This window comes from Protomyctophum parallelum (genome assembly GCF_964188405.1).
Source record: "Protomyctophum parallelum genome assembly, chromosome: 1".
Classification (NCBI taxonomy): domain Eukaryota; kingdom Metazoa; phylum Chordata; class Actinopteri; order Myctophiformes; family Myctophidae; genus Protomyctophum; species Protomyctophum parallelum.
Genome location: NC_139697.1, coordinates 85,415,797 through 85,432,437, shown reverse-complemented (window position 1 = coordinate 85,432,437; position 16,641 = coordinate 85,415,797). Strand labels below are relative to the sequence as shown.

The 16,641-nt window shown below is 42.7% G+C and overlaps 1 protein-coding gene across 11 annotated transcripts in view; it reads left to right on the top strand.

The window, feature by feature from the left end:
* auts2a (activator of transcription and developmental regulator AUTS2 a) overlaps positions 1 to 11,280 on the top strand; it is a 369,856-nt gene extending 358,576 nt beyond the window's left edge. For 5 of the 11 annotated variants that reach the window (XM_083775546.1, XM_083775541.1, XM_083775551.1 and 2 more), the window contains 10 exons: positions 550 to 594; positions 1,829 to 1,924; positions 2,140 to 2,211; positions 3,631 to 3,660; positions 3,875 to 3,946; positions 5,381 to 5,522; positions 6,603 to 6,692; positions 8,104 to 8,187; positions 9,136 to 9,388; positions 9,670 to 11,280. In XM_083775546.1, the coding sequence (XP_083631672.1) occupies positions 550 to 594; positions 1,829 to 1,924; positions 2,140 to 2,211; positions 3,631 to 3,660; positions 3,875 to 3,946; positions 5,381 to 5,522; positions 6,603 to 6,692; positions 8,104 to 8,187; positions 9,136 to 9,388; positions 9,670 to 11,062 (2,277 nt within the window). In that variant the 3' untranslated portion in view covers positions 11,063 to 11,280. The remainder of the gene's footprint in view (positions 1 to 549; positions 595 to 1,828; positions 1,925 to 2,139; positions 2,212 to 3,630; positions 3,661 to 3,874; positions 3,947 to 5,380; positions 5,523 to 6,602; positions 6,693 to 8,103; positions 8,188 to 9,135; positions 9,389 to 9,669) is intronic. The other 6 variants (XM_083775544.1, XM_083775545.1, XM_083775547.1 and 3 more) reach the window with 6 other exon arrangements.
* The last annotated feature ends 5,361 nt before the right edge of the window (positions 11,281 to 16,641 follow it).

The window sequence follows — 16,641 nt, the reverse complement described above, 5'->3', positions numbered from 1 at the left end:
CACACACACACACACTCATGTCTGTACTCTAACTGCCTGGCTGGAGAATTTTCTGCTGGGCTCTGATGATTCCTCAAAGGCAGCACCGCGCAAGCCTCTGACAGCTAATGAGGCCATAAAAAGCCTCTTTATGGCTGCAGTGTTTAGACTTGACTGGGGAAATGTTCTCCTGGAGCCCACACTGCACCACTAAAACCAGCCCAAATGAGACACAGAGGCCGGGCTGCTTTACAGCGTCACCACATGCTCCTGGAATGAGAGGGCAAAATCAAAGGCAATCCTTGCACGGGATTGGCTTTGGGAATTGGTTGAATATCATGTTTGCCTCTCAACTGAGGGCATCTAGGCTGTAATGCGTAACTATGTTCTCAGACCAGAATTTTACTTTTGAGATACATTTTCCGTTCCCTAATATGACATTGAAAGTGCCCAGAAAAAGGCTGTTCAAGACTTGAGCCTGTCCAGAATAATGTATTACATTAACAAGGGCAATGTCACACCTCTAAAATGTCCATTGTACTTAGTCCCTCTGTCTCATTTCTCCAACAGTTTGAAAAATACCCAACAAAAGTTGACCCCTTCTACAGACACAGTGTGAGTTAACCTACCACGTATTATGTGCTTGCAGAGCAGTCTGTGCTTTGCCATAACGCCAGCCCATGTTGGTGTTGTAGCTGTTTATTGCTTGTTTATGTGATAGATTCCATGCATCCATCTCTCATCCGCTTCTATTAGTAGATACTGTAAACACCGTATCTGTTGTATTTCACCCATTCAAAATGTTTTGATTAATGGAAACAATGCTGGATTACTGAATCTTTTAGCATAACTTTTAGCATGTATTGCAGGTGCATACAACTGAAGATGATGTGCATAATGATTAATATGGTGTGCAGAGAGAGAGTAGCTGTATTTCAGAAGTGAATTGTATTATGGCTGTTTTGTTGTCCAAATGATTGTACCCTTCTTTCTTATTTGTCTGCTAACAGGAGTGGCTTGCTCATTCTTGATTATTCACTAAACACAGATGAATTGCTGCACCCCCTCTAATGCCCCTTTCTTGTCTGCTGAAGTTGTCAGTGATCCTGCAGAGTTGTATGAGCGTGCACATGCTGTTCATTGTGTTGCTTCAACAACGACATTCAGTTAGTGTCTGACTATTGTCAGACATTGTACAGAATGACAGTGATGAACCATGTTATATATTTGGTTGACCCCGGATCTGCTATTGTGAGCTTGTAGATATTTTGTTGGTAGTTGCAGCTGTAGGTTTAATGAAAACAATGGTAGGTTTTAACCTCATTGTTACAAATACATGTCTGTATTTCAGTTGAAGGCACAAAATTCCCATTACCCCAAACTTACTTTTAGAAACTGTTCCCATGGCATTCCGGGTGACATGTTATTTAAATATCTATCATGCATAGTCTATGTATGGAATGATGTACCCGTGGAGCCCAGGTGAAAGTATAGATGATGTACAGAACAGTATTTCTTGCTTGATCTGAGTAGTACGTCTCTGTGATTTAATTTAGCAGCCAATTCTGAATTGGAACCATCAGGGTCGATTAGAGCAATTATATTAGCTCATGTAATGGCCCCTAGCGGTGCCAAGAGCTATACATCAATGTCTAAATTACTATAATTTTGAAATCAAACCATATTATGCAAGCCTTGTGTAATCATTTATTACAGCATTCACACTTTCATGTAAAATGTGCGTTTCTTCTGATTGAAGTCCATACAGATTGAATGGGTGTGTCTTACACACTGTACAATCCAGTGAAACAACAACTATATACTGAGTTCCATCTGTCCTTTTCCTCAGCTCTTCCACTCTTATCCGCCAGCCATGTCTGGTCTTCCTCCTGTCATCCCCCCCACGGGGCCCTTTGGTTCGCTGCAGGGCGCCTTCCAGCCCAAGGTAACACAACACTGCACAACATAAAACCATACACACCCTCAAACAATGTGCCAATAGCACACTGATCAAATTCACACGGCTGACATTTTGCTCTTGCGTTATTTAATCAAGCTGCTCCTTCTGGTCAGAGATTCAACTTTATGAAAACATAACGGCTTATTTTGTGAACCACATTTGCCCAGGTGACAAATTTGAACCTGTGTCTTGCATTCTAGACATCTAACCCATTGGATGTTTCAACAAGACCCGGAGCAGTCGCACACACACTATTACAGAAGGATCCCAGGGTAAGGACACATGCACAGTCCCACACACACTCTTACAGAAGAACCCCGTAAGGACAGTCACTGACACAATCGTACATAAAGCCTCAGTTATACTTAGTTGCATGTTGGTGTTGCGTGCAGTAAATAGCAGATCTACAAGCTCACCACGCGCTGTGAATGTGGTGAGCTTGTAGATCTGCTTTTTACTGAGCACGGCCCAGGCACGCTACTAAGTATAACTGAGGCTTAAGGACAAATGCACAGACACTGACACAATCGTACAGAAGAACCCCATAAGGACAGCCCTTCTGTAACACGCTGTTACAGAAGGGCTCCTGGAAAAGGGCACACAACTGTCACAAACAAAACTCAAACAATAATGCGTAATATGTGTGTGTGTGTGTGTGTGTGTGTGTGTGTGTGTGTGTGTGTGTGTGTGTGTGTGTGTGTGTGTGTGTGTGTGTGTGTGTGTGTGTGTGTGTGTGTGTGTGTGTGTGTGTGTGTGCCTTTACTGTATGCTATGTATGTATGCTCCTGTATGTTCTGTGTATTACTGTACAGTATGCTATGCCTAGTCATGGAATATTATCAGAATAATGTCAGTCTACTAACTGTTTCTATTCAACCTTACCACCCTAGGGGAATTTTTGAAAGCGGTTGAAAGTTGGGGTACATCAACAACCATTATAAGGCAAAATGTTCTACATTTCATTGTGCTTTAAGTAGCATGTGACATGCATGTGATGATTCTTAATCCATTCCTAGCATTAGTTTTGCACGAAAAACACACCTTGGGCTAATAACTGCCATAGCCGTCATCACAAATGTGAGGAGGTCAGCACATTTTGGCACATTTGGGCAAGTGGCATTCCAAGCATTAGTTTTGCACAAAAAAGTAAAAACACTCCTTGGGCTAAATCCGGCCATAGCCACTTTCCACAGCCCAAATGCGCTGACCTCATCATATTTGTGATGACGGCTATGGCCGTTTTTATCCCAAGGAGTGTTTTCCATGCAAAACTAATGCTTGGAATGGATTCAGAATCATGAAAACCCCCTAGTTTGACATGTCACATGCTACTTAAAGCATAATGAAATTTCGAAAAGTTTGCCTTATAATGGTTGTTGATGTAGCCCAACTTTCAGCAGCTGTCAAAAATTCCCTAGGGTGGTTGAATAGAAACCAATGTTAGTATAATATGTTAGTAGACACCTTTACAAACACATTGGTGAAGAAAATTCTTGGTAAGACATTAATTCCCAGATTTTATCCTCTATGTGCTAGGGTACAGATAAAAACCTTTCGCAAATCTGCAATGTCCTGTCCTGTAATGGTCAGCTTTAATGGGAAAGTTAAATTTGGTGGAATAGATGCTAATTCGAAGCGCTTGTGTAACAGCAAAATAAATGCTTTTATTTTTCTCTCTTGCGCTCTTGTAGTTATCGGATCCATTTCGACCTATTCTCAGGGTGAGTGCTTCATTTGCAATATTTGTGCTAAGTGGGCTGGGCAGGATTGTGTTAATTATAAAGTGCATTTTAAAACAACAAATGACTGTACTGTGAATTCAGTAAAAAATATAAATAAAGTATAAATATAATGCATTAAATTAGATGCTTAAAATAAACAACATAAAATTGACATTGTTGTGATAGAATGCATTTGTCTTCTGTATGTTTGCAGAAACCAGGGAAGTGGTGTGCCATGCACGTCCACATCGCTTGGCAGATCTATCACCACCAACAAAAAGTGAAGGTGAGAACTCATTGTGCTCCCTACGCGCACACACACACACACACACACACACACACACACACACACACACACACACACACACACACACACACACACACCTCACACACACACACACACACACACACAAACCACTCACACTGCCCTTATTCTAATCAAGTGTTCATATACAGTGTAATCCATCTTGACTCCTGGACAGCGTCCAGAAGCCGTTACCACTGCTCAGTGCTGGCACCTGTCAGAGAGCAGGTTGAGTCGTAAAGAGTTTGTTCCTGGAGGCCTGCCATCTTGTGCTACAAGTGATTATCATAGTTATTACAGCAAAATATAAACATAGCCACGCATAACTTAGTGTAAATTATTAGGTGCCGTTGTTGAGAAAATAAATCATGTATCCGTTGATAACCACCTAAACTCTATATCATTTGTTGACCGGTCTATACTTGGTGGCCTCCTTTTTTTCGACGCCACATTTTGTTGTCCAAAATAACCAATGTACAGGTAGACTGGAAGATCTGCTATTGTCAGCGAATATTTTCCTATTTTTTGCAGAATGTTCATATATTATGAATTGCCCGGAATAGGGATGCCAGGGTTCATGTGGTTAAGGCCCTGTGCACATGTATTTTTAAAACCGTTTTTTCCCTTTCTGTTTGGGCCCACATGCAAATGTGTTTTTTTACCTGAAAACTGACTTACAGGCCAGGGAGAAGATATTTAAAAGCGCTGTGTTGTTTAAATTGTGCTTCTGTCAAGTCATATTGTGCACTAGAGTGTGCTGTTATTTCCTTTGTTTAGGTCAGATTTACTTGATATGGCAGATGTGTACATAATTGTGCTGGTTATAACCCTAGTAACAGGACTACACATAAACATAAATAATTGTACAGTTACTATTCCACCATATTGAGGAACAGAGGTGTCAGAATGCACCATGGAGGTCATTGCTACATAATCAGACTGTAACATATTTTATACTCGGGTGCGGAAATCTGATTCTATAAGGGGCCAGGGACTCACTGCCAGATTTTGCAAGAGAAACAAACAACCAGGTATAAACAATCCAAATTAGTGCGGTTAATACCGGTTATAATAAGCAGACTTGCCAAATAATTTCCTGGGAACGGACCAAACCATTGTGGGGATACACAGGGGGTGAGAAATCCTTCAAAAAGCATTGTTTGTGTGGGAATGATTTCTAAATTATATTAAATTACTTAAAATAAGTTTTGTTTCTTAAATTCTTATTTATTATACAAAATGACCTCCCCCACCCTCCCCGGCTCACACCTCGCCTGTTTATACTGGTAGTGAACTGTAAGGCTAAGTAAAGGGGGAGAGGTGTCACCTGAACACTCCATCCTTCACCAACCTCCTCTTACCCCATCTATGGTTTTACATGTGTTTCTGTGTCTCTGTCTGTCTGGCCACTTTTAGCAGCAGATGCAGGCCGACCCTCACAAACTGGACTTTGGCCTCAAGCCCGAGTTCCTCAGTCGACCCCCAGGCCCAGGCCTGTTTGGAGCCATCCATCACCCTCACGACTTAGCACGCCCCGCCACACTCTTCTCTGCAGCAGGTGTGTATGTGACGGAGCACCGGGGCTGAGGCAATGATTGATATGTCACATCAACACCAGCCATCTACCCTCCTCGCACAACACTAGATCCATCCCTCCTCTTCTAAGAGCTGTCTATTTTTAACATGGAGAGGTACAGGTCCACGTGCAAATCTATGTCTCTAAATGGGTAGATCAATGTTCATGTCTTTGAACAGGGAAACAGCCTGCTGTGGGGTGGGATCACTGTTGTTACGGAAACAAGCTGTTAGTGGGGGTGGGATCACTGTTGTTACGGAAACAAGCTGTTAGTGGGGGTGGGATCACTGTTGTTACGGAAACAAGCTGTTAGTGGGGGTGGGATCACTGTTGGTACAGAAACAAGCTTGAGAAAAACAAATCATGCAATCATTTCACATTGATGCAGGGGGAATATTGTTCAGTTATTATTATTAAAGAATAGCATTCAGCTCATTTACAGCAATGTCATCATTATGGGTGACTCATACACAGAACACGCAATAAGTTGCAATATATTGCAACATTAATATACACTACACTACACCTATGTTTTACCACTTGCCTGCCTAACACTGCCCGAAGTATCTTAATAGTAAAAACCAAAGGGCTTGATGTACTGCGGTATCGCGCACAGAAAATAGCAGATCTACCATCTCACGACACATCACGATGCGGCACATTGTGGGCTTGTATGCTATTTTAGGTGCACAACACCTATACAACAAATCCAGCTTAAAACATCTAGTGTTGGCCCAGGCCGTAGCGTAACGGTCTGGGCACCGGACTGGTAATCCAGTCGCAGTGTGCCGCGGGTTCGACTCCCGGACCCGACACGGCCTTTACTGCATGTCATCCCCCCATCTCTCTCCCGTTTCCTGTCAGCCTACTGTCTGTCCCTTCAAAAATCAATAAAAGGCGTAAGCCGCAAAAGAATATCTTAAAAAAAAAAAAAAAAAAAAAAAGAAAACATCTAGTGTTCCAAATCATGGAAACAAATACCAAGAACTATGTATGTAGTGTAATGTACTGTAGGTCTAATGTGCAAATCCTTATGCCTTCTGTCTGTCTGTCCTTCACCAGGGCCTACCCACCCATCAGCAGGTCCTTTTGGTCATCATCCACCCCATCATCCTGGGAATTTCCTTACCCCGGCAATGGCATCTCACTTAGGTAAGAGCCCCACTCTATAGAGGTCTTCACGGATCCAATTTGACCAACCCGAACCCAAAAAGGCCTGCAAAAAATGGACCCGCTGCTATTATTAGAATTCTAGTGCCGAACCGAAAAGCACCTCCGAAAAGAGGTGTCGGAACCGGAGCCGAACGGATAGTATAATAAATATGAGGACCGGACCCATACAAAGCCAGAGGACCCGAAATGACCGAATGCTGACGTTATTATTCAGAGTTTTATATTATTATTAAATAAGACTACTTTCTTACCTAAACGTAGTCCGCTGTTGGTGCTGCTGCAGCGCCGCTGCATGGTCATTAACGTGTGAATGTATAATCCCAGTCAATCATTGCGTTTGTAAATACAAAAATAAATCCACGTTTTGTGTAGTGTGTGTACCGTAATCTTTCTTCTTAGCCATTGCTAATCCACCGTTCATTTATGTCGCAGCAGTTGTTAATCATTATCTTCAGCTTGGATTTTCCACGTGCTTTGCACTGCAGAGCATAAAGTTCAACATGCTATGACAACTTGATTGTTTTACCAAATTTTAACCATTAAGCAAAATGTTACGTTAACGTTAATATCAACAACTTCCCCGACGACTTTTGTTTATAATAGTGCCTACTTCCTCACTAAAGTCACATGACGCAAGGCACATGCCACGCAGGCTCCCACTGGCCTGAGGAGGAAAAAAAGGGGGTGATTGACAGCTGGGACAGCCAATCCCCATGTCCACTCAGGCTTTAGTCATTACCCGAGCACCGAGACATACGGGAAACGCTCGGGAGTCACTTCTTGTAAACGGAACCAGACCCGCTGTGGGTCGGTTCGGACCCCTGGGTATTTTCCATTTGTCACTGATTTATAATAGTGGCCTTAAAACTTTGTTCAAAGTGTTAACTGCATGCCTGCCAACTAGAGCCCTGCAAGGGCCCAAAGCTTCAACCCGAGCCCAGGCCTGTCCCGTGGTGTCCGAGCCCGGCCCGGCCCCAGCCCGACACAGGTCTGCAATAATGTCACATAATTTGGAGCGACGCCCACCCGGAAGGGTTGACTCCCACTTCTAGCCCAGAGCGGTCAATGCGTTCCTCCAGGCTTTCATTTTTTGCACCGACGAAAATGAAATGGTGGTACCGAGGCTAGGCGTAACGTAACTAACGTAGGCTAAGCCTGTTTCATACTTGGTCACGTGACAATAGCCAACGACGTGCTGTGGATGCGATGCTTTGTGAGCTGTAGGTCTGATATTCTCGGCCTCTCCTGGTGAATACTGCTATGTGATGGTTGGTCAGTTGTCAACGTAATGAGCTCGAACCTAGCCCTTGCCCCAAATAAAACAAAATGGGCCAGGGCTGGACAGGCTTGCAGGGCTCTAATACCAACATGTCTTTTCTCCCCCTTCCAGAGCCCTTCGGTAGGCCTACAACATTTGGAGGACTAGGCGCCCTCAGTTCATCAGCCTTTGGCGGTCTAGGAAACCCAGCACTAAGTGAGTTTCTGCTTCATCTTCACCAAAAAATAACATCGGGTCACCGATACATAGCATCTATATAACCATGGGTTTCTCCATCATGCAATGTTTATTTTAGTGTTGCATTAATTGTCTGGGCACTGTTCTAACAATGTGCGTTCAGACATGAAGATTATAATTGTTTTGAGCGGTGCGATCGAATGGGCCGACGCAAACAAAGTGATCTGTCGCATCCGTATGTCAAATGGACAAATCCAACTGCTACAACCACGTGCTACATGTTCAAAACACATAATCAATCATAGAAGGCTAAAAGCAGGGTTTAACAAATGTCAAGCACAAAAGGATATTGCTGACAGTGGTTTCACAAGAATTTATTTAACACGAAAAGGCCTTCTGAAATAAAATAAAAAGGCCTTAGTCCAGGGTCTGCGGTGCTCTCAAATCGATAGGATGGCTGTTCCATAGGCTGCTGAGCCTACTCGATGATCTAGATCTGAGGGTGCAGGTGTATGTTTGTGGAGGCTTAATTAGTTTCTGTTGTTAGGGAGGGGCATGTCCGTTTATGCAGTTATGAGTGATTAGCAGGACCTTGTAGTCGATCCTGGCTGAAACAGGGAGCCAGCGCAGTGAGAATAGGATGGATGTTATGTGATCTTACTTACAGACTCTTCATTAGGATCCTGGCTATTCTTTCATCATAAACGATATAGTATGGCAGGAATTATATTCAATAGATTGAACATACCGTAATTACTGTTGCTCTTAAAAGAGACGTATTTTTTACCAGCGTGATCAAAGTGAAGCGATTCAATGGACTAGAAAGAACAGAATATATTTAGCTGTGAATGCATCTTCATGCATCAGGGATTTGTGTCAATGTAAATAAGCATACTTGAAGGTAATGTTTACATTGTGATGAGAAATGGATTTTAACTTGTGTCCCACCGTTGTTTCCGCGTGTTGAATCCCTAACAGCGCCCAACTCCGTTTTCGGCCATAAAGACGGCATCAACCCACAGCAGCACTTCAACAGCGGCAGCAACAACAGTCATCAGGAGCCATGGAACCGGCTCCATCGCACACCACCCTCCTTCCCCACGCCACCACCATGGCTCAAGCCAGGAGACAGCGAAAGGAGCACCTCGGTTAGCTCACACGAGAGAGACCGAGACTCGGACAAGCGCGACTCATCAGTCAGTAAAGATGACAAGGAGAGGTGGGTTGTATTGTAGGGCGACTTTGAAATCCTCTGGGCAACTGTTTGAAATAAAATATCTTGAATGGTTCTAGAGAGCTTCTAAGCATTTCAGGTTGAGATCCGCTCAACCTTTCATAGAGGCTTCACAAATGTAAAAGTAGAGGAGATGAAATTCTTGGGTAAATGGTTGGATATAAGATATGTGACCCTCTCTGGCTTAGGACTGAGCCTGTGCCTCCTCGAGGCTGTCACCCGTTCTGCTGTTCTACAAATGTGTGTGTGTGTGTGTGTGTTTCCAGGGACTCCGTAGAAAAGCGCCATTCAAGCCATCCATCCCCGGTTCCCGTCAACCCCATCAGCCTGCTCAGCCATAACCGCAACTCGGAGCATCACAGGAACCAACTGCCTCCCGCTGCCGGAGAGCCTCAGAGGGAAAAGGAAAACAAGGCCAAAGACAGAGACAGAGAGCACTCCGACTCCTGGAAGGACAATGGCACGGACGACCACAAAATGAAAGAGAATCACCATGGTGACAAGGACACGCCCGTCATCCATGATGGACGATCGTCGGAGGACAAAGTGTCTAACAGGGGAACAACGTCACCCTACGTCCGTCAGTCCAGCCTGGAGCGTCCCAACGGAGGTCTGAGCAGGGAGGTTCTGGAGAAGAAGGGAGAGCTGACCTACGATCACCAGAAGAAGACAAATGAGGTGAAGGTGAAGGAGGAGAGGAAGGAGGAGCAGGATGGACCTGCGGAGCGAGGTGGTGAGCACCCAACCCAGCTGCCTCCCACAGCCAATCACCACCCTCCCACAGCCAACCACCACCCTCCCACAGCCAATCACCACCCTCCCCCAGCCAACCACCACCCTCCCACAGCCAACCACCACCCTCCCACACCCAACCACCGCCCTCCCACACCCAACCACCACCCTCCCACACCCAACCACCACCCTCCCTCCTCTATGGCCATTCCCATGGGCATGGCCGGCGTTCACCCCCTCAACAGCATCAGTGGCCTGGAGAGAACTCGAATGGTGGCACCCTTCATGGGTATAAGCCCCATCCCCGGGGCCGAGAGGTTCCCCTACCCTGGGTTTCACTGGGACCCCATGAGGGACCCTTACAGGGGCCTGGACATCCACAGACGGGACCCTCTGGCCAGGGACCTGCTGTTGAGGAATGACTCCTTGCACCGGCTATCAGCGCCACGCCTCTATGAGGCCGAGCGCTCCTATAGGGAGCGAGAGCCCCATGACTTTAACCGCGACCATTCTCTGCCCCTGGCACTGGAGCAGAGAAGAGAACAGGAACGTGCCCATCTGGAGGAACGAGAGCGACTGCACATGCTCAGAGAGGACTATGAGCATGGACGGCTCCACGCTGCCATGCACCACCCAGCTCTGGATGGACATCTGTCCCACCCCGCTCCTGGCCTCATGGCCCCTGGACTACCAAGCATGCACTACCCCAGGGTCAGCCCTTCGGCCGCAGCGGCTGTTGCAGCCGCCGCCGCCCATCAGAATGGCATTCTGAACAAAACCGCACCTACCGCCTCTCTGAGCGCCCCACCCCCTCTCATACCAACACTGGGTGCCAGGCCAGGGTCGCCCAGACGGACTACTCCCCTAGCCACTGACATCAGAGACAGACCCACCTCACATGCTCACAAAGACATTGAAGCACGGTGAGCTGAGCTGAGCTGGACCTTCACCACAGACAAGCGCAGCCCTGTGCCTCACTGACACTGAACTTACACCAAGCACTTAGCCTTGGGCAAAACCAGACTGTAACAGAGCTGTGAATAACTTATGTGGGCAGAAACTGCCCATTCAATGAATTGTTTTTTTGTATAAAACCACAAATGGACAATAATTGTGGAATAAAAAAAATAAAAATGTCAAGGATTTTTGTGTGTGTGTGTGTGTATTTCTTTTCTCTTGTATAGCGAAGAAGTCTGGAATAAGTTGAAGATCTGTAGATCTGTAGAAATGAAATTGGAATGTACAGGTACTTCAGCACTGACAGCAAAGTGTAGATAATGTACAGTCGATGTGTTCCACTCCGTATGGATAAAAATCAAGGTACAAATATGCAAAAGGGTGTTTTGAAAGCTTTACTTTTAACAAATGTAAATAGGAGTAAATTAGGAGGAGATTCAGAATGTGTTTTTTGCAATTTTTCTTTTTTCTTTTCTTTTTATGCAGCCAATTAACATTGTACCAGAGACCACCAACCCCCCACCCCCCAATTCAACTATGCAACAAATGTCTGGGCTCCCTTAATATAAGCCGGCCTTCTCACCACCACAGCTGACTGTACTGGTAATTAACAAAGCTGTATTCTCTTCACAACTACATGGTACAATTTGACTGATATAAGCTTTAATTGGTCCACATTATTGTTCACAGAACAAAATCTTGATCCAGTCTGTGGAGAAAAAAAGTAATGTCAAAAAAGTACCAGAGAAGCTTTTTTGACTAAACATATTTTGTGGTGACAATCCTTGAAATTGTTAATGTATTGCATTTCAGTATCGGAAGATAACAGAGCAGAAGAAAACACGTTTTCCATAATTTGCTCAGTCAGATACCAGCAGTCTTGTTCTGGAGAGAGTACAGCACATTGGACAACAAGACCGCACATTTGCCCTGTTGGAGGAGTGTAAAGTATGTGTTTTGGAAATAGGTTCTGTTGGTCAAACAGTGTATTCAAGTGCTATCATAAGTTGTACCTACAAAAAGAAAAGACAAAAAAGCAAAAGTCTAAACTATGGACAGTTTGTTTCTAATGAGCAGAGATCTATTTTAGTAGTCCACTGAAGGTTTAGTTGTGCGCTTCAAACTCTGTGAGATAATGTTGTGCAGTGTTTTTTAATCCCACATTAAAATTGTCCACTGGAGCCATAGTGGTTAGTCAATGCGTATTGCAAAGAAGATTGTTAAATGAAAAACTTTTTTTGCTGTTTACCTTGTATGGGAAAAAAATGAAGTCTTTCTAGGTCATGTACAAAATGAGGAAAAAAATGAAGCAACTGAATCTTCAGCATGCTCCTCATTTAAACTTGTGTTATGTAAATTGTGCCATGTTATTAAAAAAGTGTACTAATATTGTCTTTGGACTTTTATTGCACTAGACAGCTATTAATTTTGTTTGTTTTTAGTATTAAAACCATGGCCCGGTACGAAATCGCATACTATAGTAGCCTACAGTATGTCAAACTCTTCTTTATTCAGCTAATTCCCATCGGGATCGCCACAGTGGATCATCAGTTTGCATCTGGTTCTGTTTTGCTGCATCTTCCTCTGTGACTCCTGCCACCTGCATGTCCTCTCGCAACACATCCATAAACAACCTCTTTGGCCTTCCTCTTACCTGACAACACATCCATAAACAACCTCTTTGGCCTTCCTCTTACCTGACAACACATCCATAAACAACCTCTTTGGCCTTCCTCTTACCTGACAACACATCCATAAACAACCTCTTTGGCCTTCCTCTTACCCGACACTTCCATCTTCAACATCTCCCTCCGGCCTCCGCATGACCGCCTCTCTTGCTATATCCCCAAACTTTCTAACCTGGGCTGATCCTCTAATGTAGTCATTTCTGATCATGTTGCTTTTACAGTCTAATTCTACTCTTTGCTGATGAAAGCGACACTAAATGATCATGCATGAGTTTGCACAGTCAGTGTAAACAGGAACTGCGATGATGGAGTGTTCCAGCAGAGGTGCTAGATAGAAAGCTCATAACTTGTGATGTAAATAATGAGATCCAGAACCCTTTTCAAATGTTTTATATCATCCACAGCACTTGAATGAACAGTATCCATGTCCCTTTGTCATTTCACATTTCAAATATTCTTTTTCAGGCAAACATGTCCACCGTAAGAAGAACCTAGAGTAAATAGGTTGGAATGGGGTTTCTAGGTGTAAGTATGTAGGACTAGTAGCATGCCAAAGTTTGTGCTATTGCCATTGAGAATGCATTGTGCGTTTAAGTTAAATAACTCAGAAACTACAAAACATTTCAAAGTAAAATGTTCCAGCATGTGTCTCCAAGCAGTGTGAATTGTCTGGAGCCAGTGGCTCAGTGTATTAGAACGCTGCCATATGATCGGGAGATGGTGAGTTCAAACTTCACTCACATCTTTACTTTCAAGACCAATTTCAGAAGAATAAAACAAACAAAAAAGCAGTGTGAATTGACTGGAACCAGTGGCTCAGTGTGTTAGAACACTGGCCACATATTTGCTGAGGTCAAACCCCACTCAAGTCTTTAGTTTCAAGACCAATTTCAGAAGAATAAAACAAACAAAAAAGCAGTGTGAATTGTCTGGAACCAGTGGCTCAGTGTGTTAGAACACTGGCCACATATTTGCTGAGGTCAAACCCCACTCAAGTCTTTAGTTTCAAGACCAATTTCAGGAGAATAAAACAAACAAAAAAGCAGTGTGAATTGTCTGGAGGTTTAAGTATGTAGGACTAGTAGCATGCCAAAGTTTGTGCTATTGCCATAGAGAATGCATTGGGCGTTTAAGTTAAATAACTCAGAAACTACAAAACATTTCAAAGTAATACGTTCCAGCATGTGTCTCCACAGTAAGCTGAATAATAAAAAGTGTGAATGGAGTTTCTAGGTGAAAGTGATTTTTTGACGTGCCAAAATCTGCCATTGAGCCCCATGTTAAAAGTCTCAAATTTGAAAGCACTATATTTCTAAAACTATGACACCTTTCAAAGATTCCTTTTCAGGCAAACATGTCCACCGTAAGATGAACCTAAGTAGGCTAGAATGGGGTTGCTAGGTGTAAGTACGTACTACGTAGGCTTCTCTGTTGTTAGCAAAACATGCTAATGTTTCTCATCCTCCGCAACACCCATTCTCATACACCGCTATACTTTTAAGTATGTTGCGGTAGAGAGAACGTCATCATTTTGGACCATGGGCTATAGCCCATATCGTACGGCATACTATAGCACGCCATTTTTGAGGATTTGAAAAAAATGAAAAAAAATAACGATGGGTTATAGCCCATCGTTTTTTTTTTTTTTTTTTTTTTTAATCCTCAAAAATGATGAAAAACGGCGTGCTATAGTATGCCGTACGGTATGGGCTATAGCCCATGGTCAAAAATGGGATAAAAAACACGTCTAATTTTAGACGTGTTTTAGACGTCTATTTTTAGACGTTTTTATCCCATTTTTAGACGCTCGTCTAATAGCCCATACCGTAGGCTAGAATGGGGTTGCTAGGTGTAAGTACGTAGGCTTCTCTGTTGTTAGCAAAACATGCTAATGTTTCTCATCCTCCGCAACACCCATTCTCATACACTGCTATACTTTTAAGTATGTTGCGGTAGAGAGAACGTCATCATTTTGGACCATGGGCTATAGCCCATATCGTACGGCATACTATAGCACGCCGTTTTTCATCATTTTTGAGGATTTTTTAAAAATGAAAAAATGAAGAAAAAAAAACGATGGGTTATAGCCCATCGTTTTTTTTTTGTTTTTTTTTCAAATCCTCAAAAATGATGAAAAACGGCGTGCTATAGTATGCCGTACGGTATGGGATATAGCCCATTGTCAAAAATGGGATAAAAAACGTCTAAAAATAGACGTCTAAAACACGTCTAAAATTAGACGTGTTTTAGACGTCAATTTTTTGACGTTTTTATCCCATTTTTAGACGCTCGTCTAATAGCCCATACCGTACGGCATACTATAGCACGCCGTTTTTCATCATTTTTGAGGATTTGAAAAAAATGGGGAAAAAAAACGATGGGTTATAGCCCATCGTTTTTTTTTTGTTTTTTCTTTCTTTTTTTTCAAATCCTTAAAAATGATGAAAAACGGCGTGCTATAGTATGCCGTACGGTATGGGCTATAGCCCATGGTCAAAAATGGGATAAAAAAACACGTCTAATTTTAGACGTGTTTTAGACGTCTATTTTTAGACGTTTTTATCCCATTTTTAGACGCTCGTCTAATAGCCCATACCGTAGGGCATACTATAGCACGCCGTTTTTCATCATTTTTAAGGATTTGAAAAAAATGGGTTATAGCCCATGTTTTTTTTTTGTTTTTTTTTTAAAGAACGATGGGCTATAACCCATCGTTTTTTTTTTCTAATTTTAGACGTGTTTTAGACGTCTATTTTTAGACGTTTTTATCCCATTTTTAGACGCTCGTCTAATAGCCCATACCGTACGGCATACTATAGCACGCCGTTTTTCATCATTTTTGAGGATTTGAAAAAAATGAAGAAAAAAAAACCGATGGGTTATAGCCCATCGTTTTTTTTTTTTTTTTTTTTTTTTTTTCACATCCTCAAAAATGATGAAAAACGGCGTGCAATAGTATGCCGTACGGTATGGGCTATAGCCCATGGTCAAAAATGGGATAAAAAACACGTCTAATTTTAGACGTGTTTTAGACGTCTATTTTTAGACGTTTTAATCCCATTTTTATACGCTCGTCTAATAGCCCATACCGTACGGCATACTATAGCACGCCGTTTTTCATCATTTTTGAGGATTTGAAAAAAATGAAGAAAAAAAAACCGATGGGTTATAGCCCATCGTTTTTTTTTTTTTTTTTTTTTTTTTTAAATCCTCAAAAATGATGAAAAACGGCGTGCTATAGTATGCCGTACGGTATGGGCTATAGCCCATGGTCAAAAATGGGATAAGAAACACGTCTAATTTTAGACGTGTTTTAGACGTCTATTTTTAGACGTTTTTATCCCATTTTTAGACGCTCGTCTAATAGCCCATACCGTACGGCATACTATAGCACGCCGTTTTTCATCATTTTTGAGGATTTGAAAAAAATGGGGAAAAAAACGATGGGTTATAGCCCATCGTTTTTTTTTTTTTTTCTTTTTTCTTTTTTTTTCAAATCCTCAAAAATGATGAAAAACGGCGTGCTATAGTATGCCGTACGGTATGGGCTATAGCCCATGGTCAAAAATGGGATAAAAAAACACGTCTAATTTTAGACGTGTTTTAGACGTCTATTTTTAGACGTTTTTATCCCATTTTTAGACACTCGTCTAATAGCCCATACTGTACGGCATACTATAGCACGCCGTTTTTCATCATTTTTGAGGATTTGAAAAAAATGAAGAAAAAAAAACGATGGGTTATATAGCCCATCGTTTTTTTTTTTTTTTTTTTTTCAAGAAAAAAAAAAGAACGATGGGCTATAACCCATCGGTTTTTGCCGTACGGTATGGGCTATAGCCCATGGTCAAAAATGGGATA